This window comes from Diceros bicornis, chromosome 5 (assembly GCF_020826845.1).
Source record: "Diceros bicornis minor isolate mBicDic1 chromosome 5, mDicBic1.mat.cur, whole genome shotgun sequence".
In the NCBI taxonomy this organism is placed as follows: Eukaryota; Metazoa; Chordata; class Mammalia; order Perissodactyla; family Rhinocerotidae; genus Diceros; species Diceros bicornis.
In genome coordinates this window covers 47,922,550-47,943,655 of record NC_080744.1, presented here as the reverse complement: position 1 = coordinate 47,943,655, position 21,106 = coordinate 47,922,550, and the positions used below count along the sequence as shown (strand labels likewise).

Sequence of the window (21,106 nt, the reverse complement as noted above, 5' to 3'; positions counted from 1 at the left end):
TTTTGGTAATTTTGTCATATAGATGAACTTTTTAATACCCTGACCTTCCTTGCCTCCTCCTCCTCTTTTTTTTTTTTTTTTTAATTATCATTAAGGCTTTATTTTTTTTTAGAGTAGTTGAAAGTTCACAGCAAATTGAAAGGAAGGTACAGAGATTTCCCATATATCCCCTGGCCCCCCATACACACACAGCATCCCCCCATTATCAACATCCCCCAAGAGAGTGGTACATTTGTTATAATTGATGACCCCTCATTGACACATCGTAATCACCCAAAGTTCATAGTTTACCTTAGGGTTCACTCTTGGCAGTATACACTCTGTGGGTTTGGACAAATGTATAATGACATATATCCATCATTGTGGTATCATACAGAGTGGTTTCACTGCCCTAAAAATCCTCTGTGCTCTGCCTGTTCATCCGTCCCTCCCTTTTAACCTCTGATCTTTTTACTGTTTCCATAGTTTTGCCTTTTCCAGAATGTCATACAGTTGGAATCATATAGTATGTAACCTTTTCAGATTGGTTTCTTTCAGTTAGTAATATGCATTTCAGTTTCCTCCATGTCTTTTCATGGCTTGACAGCTCATTTCTTTTTAGCACTGAATAATATTCCATTGTCTGGATGTACCAATTTATCCATTCATCTACTGAAGCACATCTTGGTTGCTTCCAAGTTTTGGCAGTTATGAATAAAACTGCTACAGACATCCATGTGCAAGTTTTTGTGCACATATAAGTTTGCAACTCCTTGGGGTAAATACCAGGGAGCACAGTTGCTGGAGTGTATGGTACGAATATGTTTAGTTTTGTAAGAAGCCACCAAACTGTCTTCAAAGTGACCATACAGTTTTACATTCCTACCAGCAATGAATGGGAATTCCTGTTGTTTCACATTTTTGCCAGCATTTGGTGTTTCAGTGACTGGATTTTAGCCATTCTAATAGGTTGCCGCCTCTTTTTCAGTGATCTGTCCTCTGCCTTGTCACAGTAACTCACTCTCATAGTTTTATCCTAGACCATGTCGTTACCAGTAATTGTAACTCTTCTGTAATCTGAATTTTCAGCAGTCTGCTTTCTGACCACCCTCCTATCTTTCTATTCACCCCCTCTACTACCCTACCTTGGTTTATTACAGATTATTGTGCTGGTTGTTTTGCCTATATTGAGGTGAAGTTCTGCCTGAGAGGAGGGGGCTGGGTGGACGTGTAACTTTAAAACTTGAGGGACTGTGTAAAGAATAGGCCTTTATGGAGTGCTTAAGCCCCACACTTGAGCATCTGGAATGTAGGGGGACATTTGGGCTCCTGGGAATAAAGGAGAGAGGAAGAATAAGGAGGCAGTAAGTGGAGGGAGAAAGAAGTGCCTCCTGTGCAGCTCTGCCTGTCGCTGGGTTTGCCCCCTTTCCTCTCCACAGACACGCTGCTCAGATCTTTGAGAGCCAGGCTCAGGCTTCTGTTTGGGGGGTTTCCTGGTGCCTGGTCCAGAAACTTTGGGACTGTGTTGAAGTGATAACTTTGAAGAACCTCTTCTAGATAGTAATACTGTGCACTTTTCCTCCTATATTGAAGATAATAGTGGAACCATGGATCTGTTTGGAGGTGCAGATGATATATCTTCAGGGAGTGATGGAGAAGATAAACCACCTACTCCAGGACAGCCTGTTGTAAGTAAAATTACCATTGTGTACTGGGCGCTTATTCAAGGCTAAGTAAAAAGTTTCAGAGACTACGGGTCTCATGCCGAGAAGAGGAAGTTGATAACTGAATTGCAGTATGAAAATAAAATGAACAGATGACTTTCTCAGTTATGTAGGGAACTCTTGGTTATAAGGGAGAGTGGAAATAAACCCCCTGGCACGACCATACCATGGAATACTACTCAGCAATAAAAAAGATGAACTGTAGATACACGCAACAACTTGGATGAAGTTCCAGGGAATTATGCTGAGTGTGAAAAAGCCAATCCTAAAACGTTAAATACTGTATGATTCTCCTTATATAACATTCTTGAAATGACAAAATTATAGAAATGGAGAAGAGACTAATGGTTGCCTGAGATTGAGGAGGGATGAGGGCAAGAGGGAAGTAGACGTGGCTATAAAAGGGCAACATAAATCTTTGTGGTGATGGAAATGTTCTGTATCTGACTGTATTGGGGTCAGTCTGCTGGTTGTGATATTGTACTATAGGTTTGCAAGATGTTACCATTGGGGGAAACTGAGTTAAAAAAAAAAAAAAAGAACAAACTGCTCAGCATGAGGTTGGTGCCACACCTTAAGAGATTAGACTTTGAGGACTTGTGATTTGAGAACCATTGATTTAAATGTTTTTCTTGTTCATGCCAAGAAATATGTGCTGTGTTGATAATCTTCTCTGATTTTAATTGGTGGAGTGACTTCATATATTGAAGTGTTGCTTAATTTCACACTTCAGTTGGTGAATATATGGAAGATAGATTTATCACAAAATCTTATTTTCTTATATCGATGCTTCCAAACTGATCTTGTTTCCCATGAGGTTTTTGGGTGGCTGGGTGGGTAGGGATGGGGAGTGAAGGCTGCTTTAGTCCTAAAGTGGTGTCTCAGTATTCTTCTTGTCTACCTAAGTGTGGAAGTAGTAGACCATTTCTAAGGTTCTATCAATCTCTAAAACTCCATGATTCTTGTACTAGGATGAAAACGGATTGCCTCAGGACCAACAGGAGGAGGAGCCAATTCCTGAGACCAGAATAGAAGTAGAAATACCCAAAGTAAACACTGATTTAGGAAACGACTTGTATTTTGTTAAACTGCCCAACTTTCTCAGTGTAGAGCCCAGGTAAGGGGATCAGTAAAAAGTGTTTCTAGATGTTGGATAGAAATATGTTGAATATTGATATTTTGCTTATTTTACATAAGTTGACTAATCACAAAATGAAAACCTGGTCATGTATCTCTGAAAAAATAAATCAAGCATATCCTATGATAGAAAAAGTATAGACTATTGGTAAAGGAGACTTTTAATGCTTATAATTGTTTTTAGCAATTTGATACTTTCTTATGAATTAACAGACATCATAAGTCTGGGTATTTTTGGCTAGTGCAGCCCTGAAAAAGCTGAAATTGAGCGTGGTGCAATTTGCTAGAGAAACTGCAAATGTCCTGTAGCAGCTGTTGTGGATCTAGAAACACTAATGGTTTTGGACAGTTGAACAGTATTGATGAGAATTATTCACTAAGTAACACGAAAGCTCTTGTGCGATTTAAATTTTTTTCCCCAAGCAAAATAAGGTGGAAAGCTAGACCTTGTGTGGCTTATTCGTTGGAAGACTCATGTAAGAATAAAGAATATTTTGAATATTTAACCTTGCTTGCACTTTATTTCAAGCAATATTATATTAACACCATTTCAAGGTGCAGTAATTTGAATACTTCATTGAAGTTGAACATAAAGATATCTGACCATTATGATTTTTAATTATATTAAGATTTTTTAGTGTAATGGTGTGTATTAATAGAGATGCTATTACATAACAGTTATACTATTCCTTACAAAATATGATTAATAGTTTATTTTAAAAACAATTTGTAGACCTTTTGATCCTCAGTATTATGAAGATGAATTTGAAGATGAAGAAATGCTGGATGAAGAAGGTCGAACCAGGTTAAAATTAAAGGTACCATTCCATGCTTTACTCCTTCCTTTCTTTCTTTTATAAGGAACCTGAGGATACCAACTTGAGACTTGAGCTTTTGAAAATGATTTTTTATGTTTCCTGTTTTATCAACAGATGAATTGTCTCTCTTTTCAGAATATTTTTAGGAAGAAAATATATAGCTTTTTCTCTGTAAAAATGTCACTTTTCTATCACTTTTCTCACTGTTATACTTTTTTTTAAATTTATTTTTATTTATTTATTTTTTGTGAGGAAGATCAGCCCTGAGCTAACATCCATGCTATTCCTCCTCTTTTTGCTGAGGAAGACCGGCTCTGAGCTAACATCTATTGCCAATCCTCCTCCTTTTTTTTCCCCAAAGCCCCAGTAGATAGTTGTATGTCATAGTTGCACATCCTTCTAGTTGCTGTATGTGGGATGCGGCCTCAGCATGGCCGGAGAAGCCGTGCGTCAGTACGCGCCCGGGATCCAAACCCGGGCCGCCAGTATCGGAGCACGCGCACTTAACCGCTAAGCCATGGGGCCGGCCCCGAGTTATACTTTTTTGATGCTTTTAATAAATGATTAGCTACTTCCTTCAGAATAAGTAATACTGTGGTTTGCTGTTTAGAACAACTACCTCCATATGTACTGTGGGTTAAGTTCTAGCAACTTCCTTCAAAAGGAAATTCATCAGGCTCTTTGATCTATGGATAAGCAAGTTATATACAAAAGGAGAATTTATTCCGAGTACCTAATGCTTCACTCTGTGGCTCTCTTTGTATTCTTCCGATTGCTTTGGTTGACTATTAGGAGAGATTTTTATTTACTTGATTCCTATTAATGCATCAGCAAATATCAATATATCTATTATATTTTCAGACCATGTAATACCAGACTCTAGTATAGGTATCAAAGTTTAGAAATAAATATTTTACTCTAAAACCTTGGTGCTTAGAGTACAAAATGTTGGTGTATGTCAGATGCTATCTTGAAAAGCTTGATTTAAAACCCTGGACTCTTTATTTCTTGAGACTAAGCTGACCATTCTTAAAGAGTCAGCTGGTGGTGTAATTAATTGTTTAATGAACAAGGAACCAGATACAGTTTATTTACCTCTATGAGGTCCTCTGTCTTTAGAAGTGCTTTAATGTGTCTTTCATCCCAGTAGGGTAGGACCTAGCAGTGTATCCTCTCATAGCATCGTTATTGAATCACCTTATATAATAGAAAGCATTTTTCAAAATGGCTTCTCAGTTAATAATGGCCCATATGTGTTTCCCTATTTATATGTAGCTAACCTATTTTGTGTGAGAGGGAAGGCAGGAATAGTGACAGATTATTTTGTTTTGTTTCCTTTATTAAGGAATATTTTAAATATACACAAATATAATGAGAACAGTATAATAAAGTCTCACGTGCCCATCTCTCATTTCAGTGGTTGTCAAGTGGAACAATCTTGTTTCATCTATAGTCCCCACCCCACCTTACCCAGACTGTTTTGAAAAATTTCAGCTATGACATCATATTTAATTCATGAATATTATAGAGGTCTTTAATCAGTTGGCTTCATAGTTGTTTGTTTATTTAGTGAGGAATAAAGAAGAAAAGGGGAAAAACTAGAAGGGAACCATTAGGACCCAGTTGCAAAGACAGTCACAGCTAACAGAGTGGAGATCCAGAAATTGAAGTGGGAATGGGAGCAGCTGCTTTTAGGGTTGGTGGTGGGAGAATAGGCATAGGGAAGCATGGGCTTAGCTCTGTCAGTTTTCAAAATGTTGGCTTCTCTTTGTTGCTATCTTAACTCACCTTCTCTTTATCCTTGTGAGTGTATCCCTTTTTAGTTCTTCACTGTCATTTTAGTGGGTTTCCAGGATGCAACAGTGATAAACTACACGTGTTTAGTGTGCTGTATTTTCCCAGAAGTCCCATTGAGTTTTTAATTTCAATAACAATGGTTTTCGTTTTTAGGAAGCTCTTTTTTTACAGATTTTTATTTTTTATTTTATTTTATTTTATTTTTTTTTTGTGGGGAAGATCAGCCCTGAGCTAACATCCATACCAATCCTCCTCTTTGCTGAGGAAGACTGGCCCTGAGCTAACATCTATTGCCAATCCTCCTCCTTTTTTTTTCTTTTTTTTTTGCTCCCCGAAGCCCCAGTAGATAGTTGTATGCCATAGTTGCACATCCTTCTAGTTGCTGTATGTGGGACGCGGCCTCAGCATGGCCGGACAAGCAGTGCGTCGGTGTGCGCCCGGGATCCAAACCTGGGCCGCCAGTAGCGGAGCGCGCGCACTTAACCGCTAAGCTACGGGGCCGGCCCCAGGAAGCTGTTAAATGTTTTCCAAATCTGCCTGGTGTTTCCCCCTGATGCAGTTCAGATAAAGTTAGACTCTAAACCTGCTCTGACCTGGGGTTTTAATTTTCATAGAGTGCTTCTTTTTCCTTACCCATATGTGGGGAGCTTCCCTGTCTCCCTAAGCCAGTAGGCAGAGTTTTTTGATGTCACGTTTATAGGGTTTTTAGCTCTGTGAGAGAACCTGCTGTATATAGGGAGTCTCAATTCTAAATTGCTACCTCATGTAGCTTCAAGCATTACTGTGTCTTAAAACATCTCCGAACTGCTACAGATTTAGCATCTGCTTTGGCACTCAGCTCGCTCTGTGATTCCAGCACTAGAAGCTCAGAAATTTACTTAAGCATTTTTTTTTCCTGTTATTAATTTATCCAACATCTCTAGGTAACTAAAACAAGAGGGTTTCAATGTTGTCTGTTTTTCTGTCACTACCTATGCATGCTTATTCTATGATTATGTATCTTTTGAGGAGAAAAGAAGCATAAACTACAGTGTTCTAAGGCACTTGTGTTTTAAAACAGGTAGAAAATACTATAAGATGGAGGATACGCCGGGATGAAGAAGGAAATGAAATTAAAGAAAGCAATGCTCGGATAGTCAAGTGGTCAGATGGAAGGTAAGCACAAAATGCCTGAAGAGTATTGAAATACCCAGAATGTGGTTGGGAGGGATCGGGTTTTGGAATAAGACGTTATTTGGGGGCTACCTCGTATTAAAGAATTTCCATTGTTTAGTCCCTGGCATTGCATAGAAAACCTGAGAGAAATAAATAGGTAGTTGCGGGTCATACAGGCTGATGGAAGACATTAAAAGTAGGCCGAAAATGTGATCACCCTCTTCGGCTATAGCATAGTAGTTTGGACCATCTCCCCTCCCCATTTCATGCTGCTCACTGTAAGTTGACAGTTTAGAAAAACTGCTTTTTACTGGGAAAATAATAGAGGCTGAGTAAATGTCACAGCGTGTTTTAGTTGTAAGCATACTTTACTGCTAACCATAAACATACAGCATGTTTTACTTGTATATAGGTTATTTTTCATACCATGCCTTCTTTATTCTTTTCTTTCCTTCTGAATTCTATGCAAGGGGAGAAAGCAGCAGTTGAATCACCTTTTAAGTGAAGTAAAATGGTGGAATGAAAGCTTTATGACTTTAATACGTGAGGTGTTCCTTCTTTCCAGCATGTCTCTGCATTTAGGCAATGAAGTGTTTGATGTTTACAAAGCTCCACTGCAGGGCGATCACAACCATCTTTTCATAAGACAAGGTACTGGTCTACAGGGACAAGCTGTCTTCAAAACCAAACTCACATTCAGGTAACTATTCTTATCAACACACGCTATTATTTGTTACAGTAAAAGCACTGAAGTATAGATGTTGTCCAAAATGTCTGACTCCTGATTGACATAACCTCACGGTATAGTTCGCCAAAGACCAGGATCTGGTTCTCAGCTGTGAAGGTTCAAAGGCTATTTTGTCAAGTGCACTAAAAGTTGCTGTTTCACAGGGAACCAGGTCATGCTAACTATACTTACAAGAGACTGTTATGTAAACCAGAATGTCAATGTATTAATTCCAGTGATTATTATAACTGCCAAGAGGCCTAGAATGCTTGCTGGTGAGTGTGTCTTTTCTTTTTAGTGAAATTGTTCTGGGAGACTAACTCATAACTAAAAGTTATTAGTGTGCATGCAGTCAGAGGAAAGGCAGTGAGGTGGTAGGTGTAAAGGCTGGGATCATCCTGTTCCTGAGGCTGCTTCATCCAATACCACTCCAGGGATGTGTCCCCCAAGCAGCCCAGAACACTCAGGTCAGCTGGCGAGAGCTCTTGCTTCTCTAGATCATGTAGGTTCTACACTGAAATGTTCATGTTTCTCTTTTCTTGATTCTAAGCAGACCATCCTCCTTGGGTAATGCTTAACTTTAGAGAGGGCACAATAATCTTGGGTATGACTTAGCTTTTTGAGAATCATAATGGTCAGAAGCATAGGCTTTGGAATCAGACCTGTATTTGAGTCCCATTTCCACTTGTGTGACCTTGTGCAACTTTCTCAACCTCTCTTTGCCTCAGTTTCCTAGTGTATAAAATGTAACAGTTATCTCCTAGAGTAGCTGTGACAATGAAGTCATATAGCGTGTAAAACATGAAGCGTGGTACTTGGCACTTAGCATTCAATGAATGCCGCTTGAGCCTATCCATTTACTGCTTCTAGAGGGTGATCGTGCTTTGCAAAGCTTTTTTCACTCTAGCTTTCCGTTCTTCACTTTATTCATGAGGTAAGAATATTTCAGTGAGCCACAGAATGAACAAAGTTCAGAATCCCCCACCTAGTATATTCAGTTTAGTGCCTCTCCCTATTTTTTCTAGAGAATAGGAAGTGGTCGTTGGCCTCTTGGTTTTGTGATGTTAATATGACTGGCTCACAGATGCGTTTGGTAAACAGTGAGACATTTTTGTTCATTTCCTGCAGACCTCACTCTACAGACAGTGCCACACATAGAAAGATGACCCTGTCACTTGCGGATAGATGTTCAAAGACGCAGAAGATTAGAATCTTACCAATGGCTGGTCGTGATCCTGAATGCCAGCGCACAGAAATGATTAAGGTATGTTGGCTAAGCTTTATCCTGAGATTTTTGGTATACTAAGAATAGCATTTCCCAAAACATTTATTCATCATCTCTTATTGACCCGCCTTTTCACTTTCCAGCTGGCATGAACAGGAAGCTGGATTCATTTCCTAAGCATCTGCCAAACAATGGGTGATAGGGCGATGGTCATAAAGCAGACAGAAGGGCCAGGTTCTCTCCCACTGGGTCCTGAGAGTTCAGCAACAAACTGGTGACTGAAAGAATCTGAGCTTTCACAGATAATTTCAAAGATGATTAAATCATCTATTTCTGGCTTAGAATCCATGTCAAAAATCAGTGAAAATGCTCGAGATTTAGTCTAAAATAACGTAAAAGTAGACCAGGAGTTTGAATGGGAAAGTGCCTAAAGGAGCATCAGGCCAAAAGTAGCTTGTGGTTTTTAAGGTCAGTTTTCTAACGTTCTACCTGGTGGGTTTCCAGATTTGACACAACTGTCAGTTAGGCACAAATTCAGTTCTGGGGCCTTGTCCCCAAAGGATGGAGCGTGTGCTTGTATCAATACCGTTGGCCTTTCGTGCAGCAGGCGCTTTGAGAAGCCGAATGCGGTGGTACAGTCTCATTCTCTCTCCTCTCCGTCATCTTTGATCCCTGCTGGATCTCGGCCCTTGCACTGCCGGCTTCACGCGATTTCATTCCTTAGTGCAACGGGTACAGTGAGGCTAAGACACTCTGGCTGCCTCAGGGCCTTCCTGACTAATCCCGTTGTTGGCTCTGCTGAAGGTTTGGCCCTGGGCCCCTGCTTTTTCCTTCTGCTTGTGTTTTGTTCCTGGAGGCAGGTTAACTAAGCCACATTCAGTAGCAGTGCCTAACCCAGTGGTGTGTAGCACGTTGGCTTTGGAGTCTGACTTCTTGCTCCATTTCTCCTGCTTTTCTCCTCAAGCTAGGGGAACCAGAGGGACCTGCAGTCTCCAGGCTCAGCATTATTGGAAGAGCCCTCTGGACCACCTTTGGAGATCCACTAAGCCCTCCTCCACTTCCCCAGCTTCCGTGGAATTGCACCAAAAATCAGCTAGTTTGTTCTTTTTTTTTTTTTTTAAAGAACATTTGTATTGACTCCATACTTTGCTCTTAGGGTTTTTTCTTTTTTTTTTTTTCGGTTACGAAGATTAGCCCTGAGCTAACCTCTATTGCCAATCCTCCTCTTTTTCCTGAGGAAGATTGGCCCTGAGCTAACATCTGTGCCCATCTTCCTCTATTTTGTATGTGGGACGCCACCACAGCATGGCTTGATAAGTGGTGTGTAGGTCCACGCCCAGGATCCGAGCCTGCGAACCTCGGGCCACCAAAGCAGAGCACACAAACTTAACCACTACACCACTGGGCCGGCCCCAGCTAGTTTGCTGAGGAAGATTGGCCCTGGGCTAACATCCATGCCCATCTTCCTCTACTTTATATGGGATGCTGCCGCAGCATGGCTTGACAAGCAGTGCGTCGATGTGCGCCTGGGATCTGAACCTGCGAAACCCTTGGGCCGCTGAAGTGGAGTGCACACACTTAACCACTACGCCACTGGGCGGGCCCCAGCTAGTTTGTTCTTAATTGCTGTCCTACCGACAGTGATTTTTACTCTACTCAGTACCAGCACTTACTACTTAATGAAACAATTTGCTGCACAGAAGGTCTAGCAGAGGAATTTGAGTTGTATGTAGTAATACAGTACAATTAAATGAGGAATTCAAAGAAATGCCAGAATATCTCTGACCTCTCATATCCTGTCTCTGTCTTGTGAACCGTGGTGTGTGGAATACCAGGCAAAGGGAAGGGAACGAAGGCTCTACTTTGGGGCTCAGGGACCGTCCCACCAGCACCTCCCCATCCTGTCGTCAGGAGCTGTGGGCAGCTGTCTGGGTTGAGGGGCCGGGACAGGAATATTTGGGCACCATGGTGGTTTGGTGGAGCCTGGGCAAGTCAGGTGTCAGTCTCAGGAGTGAGCAGAAACAGCCTCTCTCGGGCGTCTGCTGGGCATGGCTGGCCTTCCTGGGGCTGGTCGCTGCTCTCTGGACTCTGACTGGCAGCACGGGGGACGCTGCAGCTCCCGAGGCCGGTCCTGTGCCTGTTCTGATCAGCGGTTAGTGTGAGGGAGCCTCTGCCCCTTCACCCTGGTGTTGCCTTCACGCCTTGGAACTAAACATGACGGTCACTGTGTGTGGTCACAGGTGTGGAATAGGGAGAAGTGCGCTCTGAAGACAGGAAATAGGTGTTATCCTGAGCTGGGCGTTTACGTGGTCTCTACGGTAAAAGTAGGTTCACATGGGCACTAAACTAGTTCATTTGTTTAAGTTTGGCAGTTTATTTGCTTCTTTACAGAAAGAAGAGGAACGTTTGAGGGCTTCTATTCGTAGGGAGTCTCAGCAGCGCCGAATGAGAGAGAAACAGCACCAGCGGGGGCTGAGTGCCAGTTACCTAGAACCTGATCGTTATGACGAGGAGGAGGAGGGCGAGGAGTCCATCAGCTTGGCTGCCATTAAAAACCGATACAAAGGCGGCATTCGAGGTGAGTTTGTGCAGAAATTAAGTATCATCATTTCAGGGTTCAGGAATTTATCTTTGCATTCGGCCTACTCTGAATGCCCAGTCACTGGCGTTTTATTTTTAAGGAACCAGGGTTAATGAATGATACGTGTCAAGGTCTAATGAGCTAGGCGTTGCAGAGTTCTTTCAGGTGAGCCTGAGAGGGAGAAACTGCTATTGTTCCCACTTTCAGACTTGTCCCTTGAGCTTCTGCTTTCTGGTTTGAGAGTCTGCCAATTATGTTTGGAACTTTTCCCAACTTTTTTTATTACTAATTGGGAATCAAGAAGTTGAATTTTTCAGAGAATACATGGCGTTTCCTTTCACAGTTCTCCCTCGCGTGTTCCCTTCTTTCACAAGTACAGTCGGCCATCCATATCTGTGGGTTTCGCATCATTGTCCTATGCCATTTTATATAAGGGGCTTGAGCGTCTGTGAATTTTGCTATCCACAGGGGTTCCTGGAACCAATCTTCCGCAAGTACTGAGAGACGACATAATTTATAATGGTTAACATTTATTCAGCACATACTGAATCCCAGGCAAACACTCAAAACACTTTACATACATCCTATTTGATCCTCATAACAACGTTATGACCAAGTTACTGTTATTGTCTTGTTCTTTTTTTCTTATTGAGGTATAATTAACATATAACATTATATCATTTTCAGATTTACAAGATAATGATTTGTTATTTGTATATATTGTGAAGTGATCACCACAATAAGTCTACTTAACTTTTGTCACCATACATAGTTAGAAAATTTTTTTCTTGTGATGGGAACTTTTAAGATCTACTCTTTCAGCAACTTTCAAATATGCATTGCAGTATTGTTAACTATAGTTGCTGTGGTGTACATTACATCCCCATGACTTATTAATTTATAATTGGAAGTTTGTACCTTTTGACCCCTTTCACCCATCTCCCGCACACCACCCCTGCCTCTGGCAACCATCAGTCTGTTCTCTGTATCTATGAGCTTGGTTTTTTTTGTTGCTGTTGTTTTTCTTTTTCTTTAGATTCCACATATAAGTGAAATCATACTGTATTTGTCTGACTTATTTCACTTAGCATAATGCCCTCAAAGTCCATTTTTGTCTTCTTCTTATTGAGGAAATGGCGACATTGAGAGGTTGAGTAACTTGCCCAAAGACACATAGTTGTTAAGTGGACAGTTCTTGAACCAAGGTCCTCTGCCTTCTGAGGTGTCTGTCTCAGCCACAATACTGCATCCAGAGGTTTCCCCACAGCCAGCAGCAAGGTGGCATGCTGAGAAGCAAACTGAGCCAGAAGGTAGAAGACTTGAGCTGGACTCTGGATCCTGCCTGCTCTGATCTCAGTTCCGCCACTTTTTAGTTGGATGACTTTTGGAAAGTTACAATACCTCCCTTCTGTTACCTCATCATGAAAAAGACAGTCGTACTTACAACATGAGGTTGTCTTGAGAATTGAATGATATAATACATATAAAGTACTCACCCAGCACCTGGCACATAACAAGTACTAAATAAATGTTACCTAAAACTATTGTGATTGTTCTTACCACTCATCAGCTTCGGGCACGTGACTTCACATCTCTGAATGTCGTGTTCCCCATCTGTAAAAGGAGGCTCTAATTCTCCCCAGATTAGCTTTGACAGAGCTTTGGGAATCACCGTACAATGTAAGATATACCTTGGGTGACCATGCATCCTAGTTTTGTCCCTGTAGAGTGAGAAATTTTGAGAACACCCGTATTTCCACTTCTCTGACCATCCCATGAAACTCCTTTCTCCTTTTCTTACAGTGACTGCATTTGTTCTGGTGAGCTGCTATACTCTTCCTACCTACCTCTTTGGGGACAGAGACCTTTTATTTTTTGTTAGTGCTAGTTTCCCACAGAAAAGATTAATTGTGAAAAAAAAACACATAAAAACTAAAAAAATTGAGGATGCCTTTAGGGAAAGAGTTACATAATATTCGTTCACCAGAGATGAAAAACCTAAGGGACAAGTTCATTAGCGTTCAGTCCTGTCCAGTAGTCAGATGGCAGGGAGTGGGGGAAGGGGAAGTCTTTGGGTTCTGAGGCGAGGGGGTTGGTCTACCGTCAGCTGCTCTTTTTCCACCCTGAGGCTCAGGGCTGGGGCATCGGGACAGATTCTACATCTCCCTTCGAAATGTCCCCCTGGCAACAAACGGTCTTTACAGAATCAGGAAACCACCTCTTGGTTTTATCTTCAAAGCTTATTTTGGAATTAACGGTTACATCCCAGAAAGAATGACTAGGGCTTTAATAGCTTATTTTGGAAGAGTAGTGGTCTCTGTCTCTTTAGTCACCTTGCACACAGCCTTTTTAATATATAAAGTGGTCAGGTGAACCATTCTCATATTTTGAGAAGGTAAGTGCTTCATTTCAATGTATCTAAACTTACATTTATCTTTAAGTCAGAAAATTTTTATTATTTGTTTCCTTTGGGAAAAATGTATAGAAAGAACTGAAGATATCCATCAGATGAAAAATCCAGGAATGAATAGATCACTGTCTTTGAAAGTCACTCACAAATCTTATTCCTTTGCTTTCAGAGGAACGAGCCAGAATCTATTCGTCAGACAGTGATGAGGGATCAGAAGAAGATAAGGCTCAAAGATTACTCAAAGCAAAGAAACTCACCAGTGATGAGGTAAAACCAAATTTATTCAATTCTAGGGGTTTACCCTGTACCCATGAGTCACCTCCTGGAATGAAGAGGAGCTCCCAGCCCAGGGGCACTGATAGACATCTATACACTTCACTGAAACTCAGTGAGATAAATGCAGTAACAGGACTAGGAGTGGCCCAGAGGAGGCTCTGATACCTCTGCTCAGATGGGTGTTGGAAGGCTGCTCAGAGAAGGAGACCTCTTGCTGAGTGTTGAAGAAAGAGTATTAGCTTGCATAGCACAGTGGCCAGGGTGGATGTTCCAGGTAGTTGGAAAGGCCTATGAGAAAAGAAAAATGGCCCTGAGATACCAAGGCTTGACTAGAGAACTAGAAATAATTCATTGTGGGTAGATCAGAGGGTGTACTCGTCTTTCTTTTTGTTTATTAAAAGAAATTATTCACAGAAATTCACAGAAATTATTCTTATGGTAGAAAAACCTGTTTTCTTTTTATTTAGATGAAATAGTATTTGAAATAGTATTGAATAATTCAATAAATTAAATGTATCTATTGAAATAATTAAAAAATTATTTCAAAGTAATTTTAAAATATTTTAATTTATATTTTTAACAGTATCATTTTCAAATTATAAGAGTATAGCTGCTGAGAAATTTTGTGGGTTTTTTTTGAGATATAATTGATGTAAAATATTAGTTTCAGGTGTACAACATAATGATTCAATCGATATATGTGTATATTGTGAAATGATCACCACAATATCTAGTTAATATCCATCATCACACATAGTTATAAATTTTTCTTTCTTGTGATAAGAACTTTTGAGATCTATGCTCTTAGCAACTTTGAAATATACAATACGGTATTGTTAACTATAGTCACCATGCTGCACATTACATCCCCAGGACTTATTTATTTTATTTAAGTCTTTTTAGATCCTTTTTTTTATCTTTGGTGTTCTTAAATTTTACTTTGGTATCTATTTTGTATTTTTATTTTTTGGATCGTGATTCATTAGACTGAACCTGTAGATTGGTATCTTTCACCAGTTCTGAAAATTTCTCATCTGTCAATTCTTCAGATATTACTTCTGTACCATTCTCTCTCTCCTTTCTTTATGAAACTCTGATGAGATGGATGTTATTCCTTCTCACTCTATCCTCCATGACTCTTCAACTCTCTTTTCTATTTTCCATGCCTTTGTCTCTGCGTTCAGGGATATTTCTTCAGATCCTTCTTCTACTTCACTGCTTCTTTCATCAACTGTGTCTAATATGTTGTTAATCCCTTTCACTGAGTTTTTACTTTGTTTTAGTTTTCATCTCTAGAGGTTTAATTTCTTTTTCAAATTGGCCATTTAAAAATTTTTTAGTTTTAGTTTCTTTTTCAAATTGGTCGTTTTTAAAACTCCTACTCCTAACTCATATTTTCAATTTCTCCTTTTTATGTCTTTAAATATTTTAAACCTACTTATAGGGTCTTCTATGTCTGATAATTCCAATGTCTGAAATCTTTGTGTGTGTGATTTTACTGCCTGTTACTTCTGCTGACTCTGTTTCGTGATGACTTCTCTGTATGTTTTATGATTAAAGGATTGATTTACTTAGCTCAGATCAATGGGAATTTTTGAGGCCTAGATAGATGGATTCCTCCAAAGATGGTTTATATTTGCGTCTGCCAGGTGCCTTGGGCATCAGCTGTCTGGGACCACTTTAAATTATGTTCTTGGAATAAGGTCTTTTTAGATTACCTGAAAGTATGAGTTCTGACTTGTGGTTATGAGTTTTTCTAGAAATTTTTAATTTTTGTTTTTAATCCCCTGCCAACTAGTTCTAATTTATGAGGTTCAAAATTATCCTTGCAGTCATTTAGAACAGGGGTTGGCAAATTACATCCCACTGACCTAATCTGGCCTGCCACCTGTTTTTTCAAGTGGAGCTTTATTGCAACCCACCCATGCTTATTCGTTTATCTATTCTCTATGGGTATTTTCCTGCTACAATGGCCGAGTTGAGTAGTTGCAACAGAAATCGTGTGTCTTACAAAGTCTAAGACATTTATTATCTGGCCCTTTACCAAAAAAGTTTGCTGACCCCTGCCTCAGAGAAATGGGCCTGGGCTTATTTCTGGTTTCCCTTTACACTGAAGATGTAGTCTTGTGGGATCTGCTGTTAATCTGCTCCACTTGGCCCTTGTCTCCTGGCCTCAGCACCCTGAAAGGCAGGAAAACCAAGGCTCATGTTCACAGTTTGGTAAATGTCTTCAGGGAGAAAGCCTGCTTTAGTGCTCTGCTTGTCTCTGTGGGTTCTTGCCTTCACTTAATTTTTGGCCTCTGATTATACCTTATTTTGTTGCCATTACATTGCTTTGTTTATATTTTCCCATCATAGTTATGTTCAGCGAGAGGGTTATTCAAAGGATTGTTCTGCCATATTGTAGGAAATAGATGTTGTGTTCCCGTTGTCCATGATTTTAATGTACTTTGATCATTTTGACCTTCTATGAACTATGAGCTTCCTGAGCTCTTTTCTCATGTGAAGCAGAATTTTTTTCTTGAGTTACTGTTTGTTAATCACAGTGTTTAATATTTCCCAGTCATTCTTGGAAGTGGCATGCTATGCAAGATAACTAGACAGAAAGTATTAAATTATGCTGCAACATATTTGTTTCACATTAGATAGGAAACATCTTAATGATGCATTTACAGTGTGTTGAACTGTTGGCAAATGGGCATCCTCATCTAAGCAGATGCTGTTTTATTTCTTGGCAAGCGGAAACTGTGAATGAAATTGAGAAGTGCCATGGGACTTCTGTTTGTTCCTAGTGTTCTTAGAAATGAGAATACTTTTAAATGTGATCCATCAAATAGCCTTCTTCTAGGCTGAGCAATTGCAAACCTGTAACTGCCTGACTTAAAGATACCTCTTGTGAATTCCTCCTATCTATAATAGGAACTACTCCCTACCTTCCTCACCCAAATACTCTGTTAGGTCTTTCTGTGCCCGTCCCCTCCCCTTTCTTGACAACAAAGATTTTACTTCTGCCTGGACTTCCCAACGCCTGCCACTGCCTCCTCATATTACCCCAGTTCAAGTCCTGGCCATGGGTTACGATGGGAGAGAGGAGGAAGGGTTCGTACCTGCTCTAGTCCTTTCCTCATTTGCACACTAAACCCCACCCAAGCACCTTGAGCCTGGGTACGCCTCTGAGATACAGGGGAGTTTTCAGACCCTAAGTTCCCATACCAGCAAACCACCATTATCACCAGAGCATTCCTTGATATGGGGGAAGGGGCACGAGTCTGGATTAGAACGAAATGGATTATTGAATCTTGGGGCTTCCCTTTACCACTTGTGTGGCCTTGAGCAAGTCTTCCCACGTTTCTGAGTCTGTTTCCTCGTCTGTTCAGTGGGACTCATGCTTGCTGCCCTGTGAAGTTGTATTATAGTAAATAACAGATATGAAAGTGGGTGACACGTAGTAGCTGAATAGGAAATGCTAACTTCCCTTCCCCATAGGGTCTAAGTTACAAAAAGGAGAAAAATAGAGCTTTTTATCCTTTCTTATTTTCGTAAGCAGTAAAAACTTTAGAAAACCTAAATTACTTCAAAGGTAGAAAAATAGGTAGGAAAAGAGACTATGGAAAAGGGAAAGACCTAAGTGGAAAAAAACATGAAGACAATGGGAAGGAAAGGTGTCAGGGCCCGTCCTCAGTTTTCTTAGAAGAAAGAGGTGGCCTGCTGAGAAGGATTACTTAGAACGTGGTGCCCAGTGGTCTGGTTCCTCTCTGTGTCTCTCTTTCCTCTCCCAGCTCTCCCTTATAGAACCTCCATTCGCCGCTTGGCAGCCCTGCCTTACCTGCTAGAGTCCCTTCCCCTCTGTTTATGGAGCCGTCAGCACCTTGGAACCAAGATAGTCCCAGCTCCCCTCCAGTGTGGGGGTTCCCATGATTGGGGTTCTGCATTTATTTCTCTAGAAGCCTTGACTTTCTTGGTGTTGGTTTCTTATACTTTGACTCCCTTATTTATGTATATTCTTAGGTATATTTTGGGTTAAATAAGCTCTGGGAGCTGGTTTATTAGCATGGAAAAAACTGTGTGAGTTTTACAGTTAGTCTTAAAAATAAATTGTTGGAAGACAGCTCCTTCAGAACTGTAGGCTGCCTGTTCCTATATCTATAGGGACCTGTATTCATGGCTATATTAGCAAGCTTTAGTTTAGTGTAATATGAATATTTTTTATCATTCCTTCCATTTGTACATGGCCCAGGGATTTATTCCAGCTAGATTCAGTAAGGCAGAATCCCACATTCCTAATTTCACAGAATGAGGTCTCCTGAAGGATGCCACTCACTTTCTACATCCTGGGAGTGCCAGGCCTGCGGGCCTTTGCTGTGCTTTACTGTGCTTGCCTGTGGCTGCTGGGGAAGTCAGTCCTGGCAGGATTTCCAAAGCGGAATTCTGGAGCGTCCTACCCCGGACAATGGAGTGGGATTGGTGCCAATCAGACTTCTTTGGGAGAACCATGACCATCTTCTGGCTCCTGCACCCATCCAGGGTCCTTTAGGACAGGCTCTACCACTTTTTAGAAGTACCATGCCAGGTCTTCTTTTATTCACTCGAACTTAAACTTATTAAAGAATTTTAGAGCTAAAGAGACCATACACACTGAGGTAGACTTGGGCAAGGTTGCCACAAACAGGCTTGCATGTAAAGTGTTTAAAATAAAGATTCTTTGGTTGAAAATAAGTGAAAAGACAAGTAGTAGGGTTGACTGGGCTCTTTGCCTTTGCTGATGTGGGATTGGGAGAGAAGTACCTGGGTTTGCTCCAGGCTGGGAAGTAGAAAGGAGCACTTGTCACACCCTGGGGCAGGATCCATCTTCCAGGATTGCTGTTTGAGTAAGTTGACTGCTGCCAGCTGGGAAGTAAGTACAGGAGGACTTCTGGATCTCCTACTGTGGATTCATAATTTTGAATTCTCCTATGACACTTCAGGTCTGTGGGGATGCATTTGGGACAGTAAGACAGGAAACAAGTGTGAGATGGTATTTGCTCCTCAGAGGGCCAGACATGGGGACCATCAGAAAAAGTAGCTATACTGGCTTGTATTCTACCTCCAGAAGCATTGTCTGGTTATAGCAGCAAGATGCCTGGCCTTCCCCAGTCTCAACCTTCAAACTATTTGTTCAGCCTATTTAATTTTTGGTGAGGAGGCTAATTAAGGCAGTTCTGGAGTGTCCGTATTTGGTATCAGTTAATTTTAATCACTATTTGATATCATTTACATGTTGATATGTTCAAATTCTATCTGTAAAAATTGGTTTTAGATAACTTCCTGAATTGTTTGTTTCTATTAGAACATCATACAACATGATTTTAAGCAGTGGAAACTTGAGAATGGAAGGCCTTTAAATTCTTTGAATATTTTTTAAAAAATCTTTTGATGTGAGTTTTTAGTACATCTGAAACAAGAAATTGTTATTTTAAAAAACTGACAGTCTTTAAAATACTGAATTTTAGATAACGAAGAGGTGAAATGCTGAGAAAGCAGAGAAAAAAGCTTAAGTAATGACCTGATCCTGGTAACAATATTCAACAGAACAGGTAGATATACAGGCAAACTGCTTTGGGAGAGCCCGGCTCTTGCCAGAGCAAACCGTGTTGCCAGTTTCCTGCCTGCCCTTCTCCATGTGCAACAGCTTCCCTCTGAGAGGTGGGGTTACAATTGCTTAGCTCTCCCTTGCAGTCCTGACGTTGGGTTTGGAAACTGGCCGTGAACTTGACCACTGGTTTTATTCATCTTATGAATGTTCTTATTAAAAGTTATTTTATTTTGGGTTTTCAGAGGGTCATTCAGCTCAGAGATGCTTTTGATAAATTTTCCTAGAAATAGTCTCTATTGACTTTTAGATTTTTAAAAATTTTATCTGTTTAGGAAGGTGAACCTTCTGGAAAGAGAAAAGCAGAAGATGATGATAAAGCAAATAAAAAGCACAAGAAGTATGTGATCAGTGATGAAGAAGAAGAAGATGATGATTGAAGTACAAAATGAAGTGAAAACATTTTATATATTTTATTGTACAGTTTGTTTTATAAATATGATGTAAACATGAGTTATTTTGATTGAAATGAATTGATTTGCTTTTGTGTAATTTTAATTGTAATAAAAAAATTTAAAAAGCAAGTCTGTTCAAGAAATCGACTTTTCCTAAAGCGACTTGATTTTGTTAACATTTTACACAGTCTTAGGTTTAGTGAGTTCCTGTTGCTATGCCCCAGCCCCTTCTCCCCTCCCCCACAAAGAAGCCCCCTGGTCAGGGCAGGTGAGGCGAATGAGGCATGCTTCTGTGGTGCAGAGTTTAAAGGGGCTCAAAAAAGCCTCCGTAAAAAGGGGCTCAAAAAAGCCTCCGTAATTGTATTAGTTTGCTGGGGCTGCTGTAACAAAGTACCACAAACTGGGTACTTAAAACCACAGAAATGTATTCTCTCACAGTTCTGGAGCCTGAAAGTCCTAAATCAAGATGTTGGCAGGGCCATGCTCCCTCTGAAGGCTCTAGGGAAGAATCTTCCTTGCCTCATATTTAATTTCTGGGGGTTCCCGGCAATCCGTGGCTTGCGGCAGCATAACTCCAGTCTCTGCCTCTGTCTTCACGAGGCTTATTTCCCCGTGTGCCTGCTCTGTGTCTCTGTGTCTCTCCAGTCTCCATCTCCTTGTAAAGAGACCAGTCAATGGGTTTAGGGCCAACTCTAATCCAGTGTGACCTCATCTGAATTAATTACATCTGCAAAGATCCTATTGCCAATTAAAGTCACATTCTGAGGTTCCTGGTGGATATGAATTTTGGGGGTCCCTATTCAGCCCACTACAGTAATCAAGATAAATAATAGTGTAATATAATGTTTAAAAAAAATAAAATTAATGCAAAAAAAATCCATGATGAACAAAATGTCAAAATTTTACATAAAGACAGGATCTGACAGGGCTGGGATTAGGGTAAGGCAGGTGAGGAGAGTTGCACAAGTACAGGGCTGGGTGGGTCCTCTGGTTACTTAAAATTTTCATATTTTCATGGGTATTTTGCATGGAATTTAAAAAATATTGTATTGCAATATTATTTATCTTGATCACTGAGATTTAGCACCCCTTATGTTTTTCGCCCAAGGTGAGTAGCTTACTTGTTGCATCCTACTCCTGGCCCTGCTTTCTCAGCGCATGGTGGCTGCGTGCCAAAGGTGAGCACCCTGAGAGAGCGAGCAGGTGAAAGCGATGTGACCTTTTTTTGATATTACCTTCTATGACCAGCATCA

General features: G+C 40.6%; 1 protein-coding gene across 1 annotated transcript in view; it reads left to right on the top strand.

Annotated features, from left to right (window-relative positions):
• The window catches only part of LOC131406085 (RNA polymerase-associated protein LEO1), a 32,830-nt gene extending 12,848 nt beyond the window's left edge, over positions 1–19,982 (top strand). The window contains exons 4-12 of the mRNA XM_058541586.1: positions 1,573–1,667; positions 2,675–2,820; positions 3,574–3,658; positions 6,516–6,610; positions 7,176–7,310; positions 8,466–8,601; positions 10,954–11,140; positions 13,723–13,820; positions 19,734–19,982. Of these exons, the coding sequence (XP_058397569.1) occupies positions 1,573–1,667; positions 2,675–2,820; positions 3,574–3,658; positions 6,516–6,610; positions 7,176–7,310; positions 8,466–8,601; positions 10,954–11,140; positions 13,723–13,820; positions 19,734–19,838 (1,082 nt within the window). The 3' untranslated portion in view covers positions 19,839–19,982. The remainder of the gene's footprint in view (positions 1–1,572; positions 1,668–2,674; positions 2,821–3,573; positions 3,659–6,515; positions 6,611–7,175; positions 7,311–8,465; positions 8,602–10,953; positions 11,141–13,722; positions 13,821–19,733) is intronic.
• Positions 19,983–21,106: the final 1,124 nt, after the last annotated feature.